The 9,741-nt window shown below is 35.0% G+C and overlaps 1 protein-coding gene across 3 annotated transcripts in view; it reads right to left on the reverse strand.

The window, feature by feature from the left end:
- The window catches only part of cobll1b (cordon-bleu WH2 repeat protein-like 1b), a 69,196-nt gene that overhangs the window by 36,840 nt on the left and 22,615 nt on the right, over nucleotides 1-9,741 (reverse strand). The window contains exon 1 of one of the 3 annotated variants that reach the window (XM_016242274.1): nucleotides 840-1,007. The exons of the other annotated variants lie outside the window; for them this stretch is intronic. Coding sequence (XP_016097760.1) covers nucleotides 840-841 — 2 coding nt within the window. The 5' untranslated portion in view covers nucleotides 842-1,007. Of the gene's footprint in view, nucleotides 1-839; nucleotides 1,008-9,741 lie in introns of those variants that run through there. 3 annotated transcript variants of the gene reach the window in all.

Here is a 9,741-nt window from a genome sequence, read left to right on the forward strand (position 1 = left end):
TGAGAATTAATGATAATTTCTGAAAGGCGGGTCCCAGTTTTTCCACTTAATTTTAAAATGGTTCACCTCTTTTCACACCCTCAAAACAGACCTTACTCATTCCTATCCATCAAATAAAAAGTTTCCCTGCGTACCAGTTGCAAGTCTGCAAATTTGTATAGCAAAAGTGCATTTGACCAATAAAAGATTAATCTTTTATTGCGATGCAATGAAATACAGACTAAACATCAATAAAGCTTTTATGTATGCGTGTATGTGTCTAATAAAATATTATTTTCCTTTTTGAAATCTTTAAATATTTGTATGTATGTATACACACACACAAATATTTAAAGATTTCAGAAAGGAAAATTATTTAATATATATAAATGTTTTATTAATATAAATAAACACTAATAATAATAAGTATTTTATACCTTTTTTATAGGTATTAGGTATTTTATATATAAGCATATATAAGTTTACAGTTAAAATTATATATATATATTTATTATTTTAACACATACAACATACATAAAATATTTACTGATATTTATCTATTTCTTTAATAATATGTACGTATGTAATATGTATAAATTAATATAAAAACAACAATATTAACATATACTATGTATAATGTACTTAAATGCATTATTTGTAATTTCAAATGTATTATTTCTTAAATATATAAGTCCAATAGCATGACTTCATAACCTGTTCCCCATATTCATTGCAGTGTCCTAAGTAATTTCACTTATAAAGTCCAGCGCGATGCACCTTTCATCTGTTTAAAACAGACCCAGGGATCGCTTGTGCAACTACAACAAGAGCAGCAGCATAATACAGAAGTATTCACTCACATTCTTGCTCAGGCATGTCAGGGCCCAGAGGTTCAATTAAACCAGCTAGAAGAAAAACAACACTGCTCTTTTCCATCGCCTGTGATCTTGTTATTATCTGGGCTTTTCCTTGAAAGATGGACCTAATTATGTGAACCCCCGAGACACCACTTCAGCTTCAACACGCTCCGAGCCGATAACAGCCGATTCAATCGGCGGCCGAATGAAAATGATTGATTGAGCATCAGTTCTTCATACCGCAGAGAAAACACGTGACCTTTTCCGGGAATTCTGATGAAATGAAGATCTATAAAAAAAAACAGCCTTTTATTAGACTTTCTGAATCATTTCAATTCATGTCATGACACCACAAACATGCTTTTGCAAGAATTTTGTAATGTGTTCGTGGGCCTTTATTTCTCAAATGTGAGTGAAGCAAGAGTGGGAATTTCGGATGGAAAACTCTGCCAACGAATCTGCGTTTCATCAGGTGCAGAGTCCATGAAGTGTCCAGATGAAGAGAGTCACTCCTGACAGACTCACAAATGGTGTAATAATGAGAAGCGAATCATCTTCTCCCAACACACAGCTGTGCTTCATGTGGTCTGTCTACCGGATCCATCTCTTTATCATGAGACTCATTCGCAAACAGAAGCTTGCAGTGACGCCAAACCAGACTGTTGCATAGGAAGCAGCAGATTGTTTCACTAAATCTCCAGATTTCACTTAATGAGATAAACTGGCACCATATTCCAAATAATTCTGTGTCAGCCCAGCTGAAAATTTTCGGCTCCAAAGGGGCGTTCACAAGCACAGTTGTGGTCATGTGATGGAGAAAAGCTGTTGTAACTTATCGAAGCCTAAAGGGGAGTTCGCTAACCTCAGGTTTAAAGGTGAAGTCTGTCATTTCTCCACCACTAGAGTCACTAAACAGGACTCCTGAACACTCGCTCTGTCGGTCATTGGTCATCCAAACAGATAGCCTCAACTATTGATTGAGCCTAATGCCGAGTTCACACTGCACGATTTTCAAAGACGTCGCATCACTGTTGGTTTCACACTGAACGACTATCTGGGGTAGCATTCAGTTGTTGCTGTGTTCACACTGCATGATGGAACGACGACAGGAGGTTACACACTGCATGACTTTACAATAGGAAGAATCGCCGACAGCTCTGTCTGGTGCAGGGTTGCCAGGTTTTCGCTACAAAACCCACCCAATTACTACTCAAAACTAGCCTGAAAATAGCCCAATTGCTTTCGAGGGGGGTCCCCCAGTAAAATTCACGTTCGGGGGGTAAAATACAAATTTTTTTGGTGAGGTTCTCCTGGTACAATTCACATTCCTGGCCCTAAATATCACGTTATTGGGGTCGCGTCAACCTGCTGACATAAAAAACAATCAGCGGCAATCGCAGATTTGGCAACACTGGTCTCGCAAACTATGTTTCATATAACTCCTCCCCGAACTTCCCGCTGCCCTGTATCTTGGTCCCTCATTGGCTGTAGGTCATCGCGATGTGCTTTTCAGTCAGAACTCATTTCACACAGCGTGATTGTGAATCGCTGACAGCTCCAGATATTTAGCATGCCAAATATTTCACAGGCATTGGTGATTCCCTCAGATCACGTCCTTTGATAATTCACACTGCGTGATTGTCACTCGCGTGAACAAGCACCGATTTGCCTCCGATTTCGGGCATTTGTCTGAGATTTCGCAAAACCTGTCGGCGAGTGAAAAATTGGGCTAAAATCGTGCAGTGTGAGCTCGGCATAAGTTAACAGAAAAACACCTTTAAAGTACCATAATTGTAGTCCATGCAGCTAAGCCACTACATTTCAAGTCCTCTTTAAAATAATGAACTATTTGTAATTAACAGAAATTACTGTAGGTTGTTATTTACTTTAAATCTCTGCATAAAGTTGTGAAATCTCATATTAAAATAGATTAAAAAATATTTAATATTACCAATATTTTTTTATTTATAATTACCAATGTAATCTCTTTTTTTCCATTTTATGGCTGAAAGCTGATATTAAATTACTATACTTTGCATAAATAAAAGTAAAAGAGTAAAAACTGAAATCAGTTGTTTTCAATGCTACAAGTAAATATAAAGTAGGTATCACATCAGTATGAAAAAAAAGTATTCATTTTGAGATTTGCTAAAGATTACGTTTAACATTGTTAAATATAATTACTGCTAAATAAATACTTAATGTTTTTAAGAGACACTTAAAGAGACAATTAGATGATGGCAAAGAACACCTAAAATGTAAAAATAGGGAAAATGAGCTCGCACAATTAAATATCCAACTATACGTTTAAAAAAAATCTGTAATATGCGAACAGACTTTATTTCTTGTCTTTTTTCTTTATGTCAGTTCGGCAATGAGTAAAAACTGAAAGGGACAACACTAAAACGGTGTCATCATTTACTCACCTTCATATCATTCCAAACCTGTATGACTTGCTTTCTTCTGCGATGGCAACAATATTTTGAAGAACAACATTGGCCCCTACTGACTTTCACTGTATGAACAAAAAACACTGAGGCATTTTCTACCACAGAAGAAAGTCGGTCATGCAGTTTTGGAATTAAAATGATAGAAACTGATGACAGAAATGTCATTTTTAGGTGAATTAACCCTTTAACCTTCAGTCTGTTTTTCACACAAAGCTAGCATATGACTTCAGAAGATTTGAAATATAGGGGAGAAAAAAAATCAATAAGTAGATTCCTTAAAAAAAAAATTGAACAATATAAGGTGAGTAAGTTTTATTTACTACATTTAATTTAAGACAATTTTTTTATAGTGCTTATCAGCCTTATTTAAGTATAACTGAGATACAATAATATTTTGTATTAATATTTTGAATAAGTTTTTATTTTATATTTCCCATTTTCATTTTAATTTGAATCATTGGCCCCTACTGACTTTCACTGTATGAACAAAAAACACTGAGGCATTTTCTACCACAGAAGAAAGTCGGTCATGCAGTTTTGGAATTAAAATGATAGAAACTGATGACAGAAATGTCATTTTTAGGTGAATTAACCCTTTAACCTTCAGTCTGTTTTTCACACAAATCTAGCATATGACTTCAGAAGACTTGAAATATAGGGGAGAAAAAAAATCAATAAGTAGATTCCTTAAAAAAAAAAATTGAACAATATAAGGTGAGTAAGTTTTATTTACTACATTTAATTTAAGACAATTTTTTATAGTGCTTATCAGCCTTATTTAAGTATAACTGAGATACAATAATATTTTGTATTAATATTTTGAATAAGTTTTTATTTTATATTTCCCATTTTCATTTTAATTTGAAATTTTTTTTTTTTTAAATATGCTGATACAATTTTATAAATGTTATTTCATATTTAGTTATTTTAGTACATTAAGTAAAATAAAAAAAGAGAAATGTTACCTAGGCAACTAGCTGAAACAAACTAAGTTTTTATATTTTATTTTATTTCAGGTAACATTTATTACCTCATTTGAAAATTCACTTTGGATAAAGGTATTTGCTAAATGAATAAATGTAAATAACAAAAACAGGCTTTATTTGTTTTAGTTTTATTTTTATCTTCGTTTTAAGTAACATGCAATAGTAAAAATGTAGTGAAAGTTTTTGAGAGAGCTCCACATGTAATACTTATTTCATATGCAAAGATGCTAGCCAATCATAGCAGTGGGCGTTTCCATTGAAGTCTCAGCAGTCACGCCCCTTCCAAAAGAGCGTTCAAATCAGAGGGCTAAAATCTGGGTAGAAAATGTCCTTTTATTTCTAAATTATGACCATTTTTGATGTAAAAATCATACTAACATTATAAGTACACCTCAAGAAACATGATCAAAGAACTAAAAAATGCAGTTTAAAAAAATAATACAAGTGATCTCTAGCTACGCTGCATAAATTTATCAGTGACTCGGGCCACGTCTCAGTGTCCAAAGACAAGTAAGAGACGGAAATACTGCATTGTGCTTCATCAAAGTTTACTTTTCACTCAGCAGGAGGGAACTTAAATGCAGGGAGGTTAAAAGTGCCCTACTGCCTGAAATAATCAGTTATGGAAAGTGGACAAAGGGTGAGGCCCCAAAAATTCCAATCATATGCTTTCAGAGATTACTGTCCCAGTCACGCAGCATATGCATGCTCAAACCTGATCCATAATCCTGAGTCTGCTGAAAACAACTCCATCCTGTCTTAGTTTACAGAGCTTTCTGAAGTCACAATCATTGTTTGGCCAGTGGAAACGTTTATTCAGCATGCTCCATTGAAGCGGTGCGTTAGAAAGGCAGGAAGAGCCACTGACCCTCAGATCACAGTTTACCGTGATTCTGCAGTTTCCTCACACTCACAATGAGGGGGACCGGCGGGGCCCGACCACGAGAGAGATTTTCTTTCTCCTTTTTAATGGCTTTCCAGCACCCACAGACCTCGTCGGAGCGAGATGTCGATCTTGCCAGTTTTCCTTTGCCCTTATAAAAACAGTGGGAATGCTAAAAATGCTCACCGCTGACAGCTTCTCCCTGCAGATCTGCTGAAAAGGTGTGATGACCATGAATGAAAGCATTATGTGGGTTACGCTTGCAAAATGAAGGCTGCTGGAAAGACAAACCAGCAGTGAGGTCTCTTTAATATCTCAATTGTTTCTCCTAAATGAGATTAAATGGAGAGCAAATTTAGCATTCGCATTTATGCATTTGACAGGTGATTTTTATTCAAAGCGACTTGCATTGCACAGGGTTTCTGCAGGTATTTTGAAGGTAAATTTAAGACCTGTTTAAGACCAAGCTGAATTAAATTGAATGGATTACAATACGTCAACGGATTGCAACACAATTTATTTTTTGCAGTGCATGCAACATTTAATGCCATGACTTTATGAAATTCAGACTTTTTTCTGATTTAATAGCTTTTTAAAGACCTTAATTTGTGGAAGGGTCAATTAAGGCTTTTTTAAAAGCCAACAGAAACCCTGATTGCATTCAAGGTATGCATTTTATCAAGTCATGCATGCCCTGGGAAATCGAGTACAACGTGGCCAGTATGTGATGTAAAGGAAGTTCGATCGGAGAGGGTTGTTTGACGGGCATATTCCCTGTGGACAGACAAAACACAGATCCAGAGCCACAGCTGGTAATATGGTAAGAGAGGTCGCTCACAGTAAACACAAGCTGTTTAGAGAAGGCCTGGAAAGGCCATTACTCCCAGAGCATTGTGGGATGGGAAGATAGAGGAAGAGAGATGAGATTGGGGGAAGGAGAGGGAAGAAAATAACAGTGACTCTGTATGTGAATCACTTCCTCTTTGCATGCCCTATTATTTCAAGCAAAACAAACGGTTTTCTCTTGTACACAGACTGACACCACGTCTACACCATTTAAACTAAATCGCTCACGTTATAATTAAGCCATCGACAATGGAAATTGTGTGGGTGATGAACTGGTTGAACCTGGTAGAAATGTCCATTTGAATAGAATTTGGTTAGTTTGGTAGGTTATGCAAAAGGCTGCCATAAGACAGAAAATGTTATTATTTACAAGTGCAATATTATATCATATATTATACTTTTTTATATTATACAACCCTCCCTACTCTCCAAGAACTGTACTTATCCAGAGTGAGCAAAAGGGCTGGCAAACTCACTCTGGACCCCTCACATCCAGCACACTCCCTCTTTGAACTGTTGCCGTCTGGTCGACGCTACAGAGCACTGAGCACCAGAACGACCAGACACAGGAACAGTTTCTTCCCTCACGCAATCCATCTTATGAACACTTGACAATAAACGTGGAACACACAACACTATTATACATTTATTTAACACACATAATTTACATTTCAAAATTGCACCTAACATACCTGTACATACTAAATAGTATATTTTGTATATTGAGTTTTTGCTATTTTGCACATTGTCTATATTGTATATTTGTATATTATTATTTTGATTATCTGGGTCTTGTCACTGTCATTCTGTCACACTGTGGAGCTTCTGCCACTAAAACAAATTCCTCGTACATGTTAACATACCTGGCAATAAAGCTTACTCTGATTCTGATTCAGATTTTTACTATTAATTTAATTCACTATGTATTAAAATAACTTCTAACCATTGCATCAAAATCAGCTAGTGATTTTTTGTGAGATAAAATAAGTCATCATGTAACTAAGCAAATAATCATGCTTAGTAAAGTAAAAAAAAATAAAAATAAAAATAACTAAAATAAATAATTTTAATGAAATTAATAATGCAACTACGCAAATGATCATGTAAATACAAAATGTAAATCATTTTAAAATAAAAATAATAAAAAACATCTTTTAATGCAAAGAATAAAAGCAAAAAATCATGCATAAATAGTAAGCAAATAATTATTATTATATTATTATTATATATTTAAAAATAATAAAATATAAAAAATTATGTATAGTAAAATAAAATAACTCAAATAAATAATCTTAATGAAAATAATAATGCAACTAAGCAAGTAATCATGCATGGTAAGTAAATATAAAAAGGAAATAATTGTAAATAAAAATTAAAAAGTGAAATAATCTTATTGCAAATAATAATGAAAATAAGTAAATAATCATGAATAGTAAACACGTAAAAGAAAACGTTTTTTTTAAAATGTAAAAAAAAAAAAAAAAAAATTGTAAATGGACAAATTAAATTAGGCTTATCAACGAACCAAGACAGAATAAAACAGAACAAAACTTATTGTTGCAAACATATAATTGTTCCTCAAAATAAAATAAAATAAAATAAAACAAAAATACATTAAACAGAAGGTGAAAACGCTTTCCATTATTTTTGGTGCCCACTTGATGTCCACTGTAAAATCCTGAAGCAAAACCAATTGAGATCTAACTGATTTTAGGAACATTTCAAACATACCATTGCCATAATGGATGTGTGATAAACTATACCACCTCATACAAGCAGCTCAACAAAGGTATGTGAAAAAAAACATCTCACCAGGAAGCCAATGAGACATAGGCAGAAAGGAAAGGCAATTGTGTTTAATGGATGTGTACCACATTTAAGGTCCACACTGAAGCAGCTCTCCCATGACAAGCGCGAGGGGGAGACGTGCTACAATGGAGACATAATGTTCAAGTTGGGATTCAGGACTCAATGGGTGATCCCATATGCGACCCCATCCTCTACAGGTCACGCAGAGGGTCAATGTACTGCCTGATGAACTCTCACTCTACCATTTCACCCACGTGTCTCTCTGGGTTCAAACACGTCCCGACCTCGACATTCCCACCGCAGAACCGAGATACAGAACAGTCAAGGCCAACCAAACATCTTCTCTACAGAGACCGGTCAAAACATCTGCCAAGCATTTAGATAAGCAACACAGAAGGAAAATGGTTCCGATCACAGGCTCGCAGGAATATTTTGTACCATTTACGAGATAAGTAGACTGGAATTAAATGCTCGGCTTACTTAGAGGATCGTGAAATTCAAATCCACTAACCTTGTTGTCTGCTGAGATATGCAGGAATATACTGAGTATTAAAAAGGTTGCAAGAGCCCCTTATTAGCAGAAGAGCCAACATTTACATAAAAGTAAAAAGAGGGAAGTATTTCCCCTGGAGTCATAATTAAAACTATTACACTGAATCCTTTCTTCTGAGACAAAGGGACATTGTCTGCAGAGACACACTTTGCCAGATTTACAGCAGCCAGTGTTTCCCCTCTTAGCCAATCACACGCACAGTAGCGTCCAAAAGTCACCGGGCGGCCAAATTCTAGACTTCACAACACTGATCTTCATCACCACTTGGGTTAGCAGGTTCTGTCTGTGTTATCCACTTGGTGCTTTATGACTAGTATTACACAAATTTTGGAACAATATTTGTCATAAGTATGATATTAAATATGGTACAAATAGGGCTGTCACGATTATGAAATTTGGCTGATGATTAATTGTCTAAAAATAGTCACGGTTATTGCGATTAATTGTCTGTTTTAGGGCTTTGGCAATTGTGCCGATTAATTGTAATTAAAGGGGTCACATGATGCTTTTTTAAAGATCATTATTTGGTGTATTTGGTTGCTTTTGCTTTCGCCTAGAAACACACAGCGTCTCCCTGACATGCTGCTTCAACACTAACTGCAGTTACTGAAACCACGCCTTCTTTCTTTGCGTGCACATTTGGGCGGCATTATGCTAATATTTCCACATAGTGAGGTAGATGTGTGGGGGCGTGTTAGAACGAGCCATTTTAGGGGGGCGTGGCAGAGTCTTAACTTTGATAAAGAATATCTCTTTGATTTTGCGACTTTAGTCTTTGCAACTTCAGGGATCTTATCTATGCACAATCAGCTTGTAACACTCCAAAGAGAAAGGAAAACTTGAAATCGCATCATATGACCCCTTTAAATAATTAATTTTATGGCTTTCATTATATAATTATGATTAATTTAAGTGTTCAGTAAATAATTATGTTATCTTTAAATATTTTTGAGTTATTATTTTGCAGTGTAAGATTACATAGAGTATTCCAAATTCTAAGAATCAGCCAATACCGATCCAACACCAGTGCTATTTTTTTTTCTACACCACTACAGAATATCAATACTGTGTTTGTGGAACTAATGGTCACTCTTTTAAACTCTTTGTTAAAAGCAATCCACTAACTACTCCCTTCCTCATTACAGAGAAAAACTACATTTGAATAAAAATATATAAGCTATGAAATTAAACTAGCTAACTGTATAATTTAGCAGCAAAATCAATATCTTGGGGAAAAAATCTTTGGTGCACATTATACAATTTAAACATGTTTATTCTGTTAACTATTTGTATTCTTACAAAATACATTCCTGAAAATAAGATGGAAATCATGAGAAAAAGAAAGGCTTCTAATAATCTTTCTGTTTGTGATAATTCC

This window comes from Sinocyclocheilus grahami, unplaced genomic scaffold (genome assembly GCF_001515645.1).
Source record: "Sinocyclocheilus grahami isolate Dianchi unplaced genomic scaffold, SAMN03320097.WGS_v1.1 scaffold652.1, whole genome shotgun sequence".
Lineage (NCBI taxonomy): Eukaryota > Metazoa > Chordata > Actinopteri > Cypriniformes > Cyprinidae > Sinocyclocheilus > Sinocyclocheilus grahami.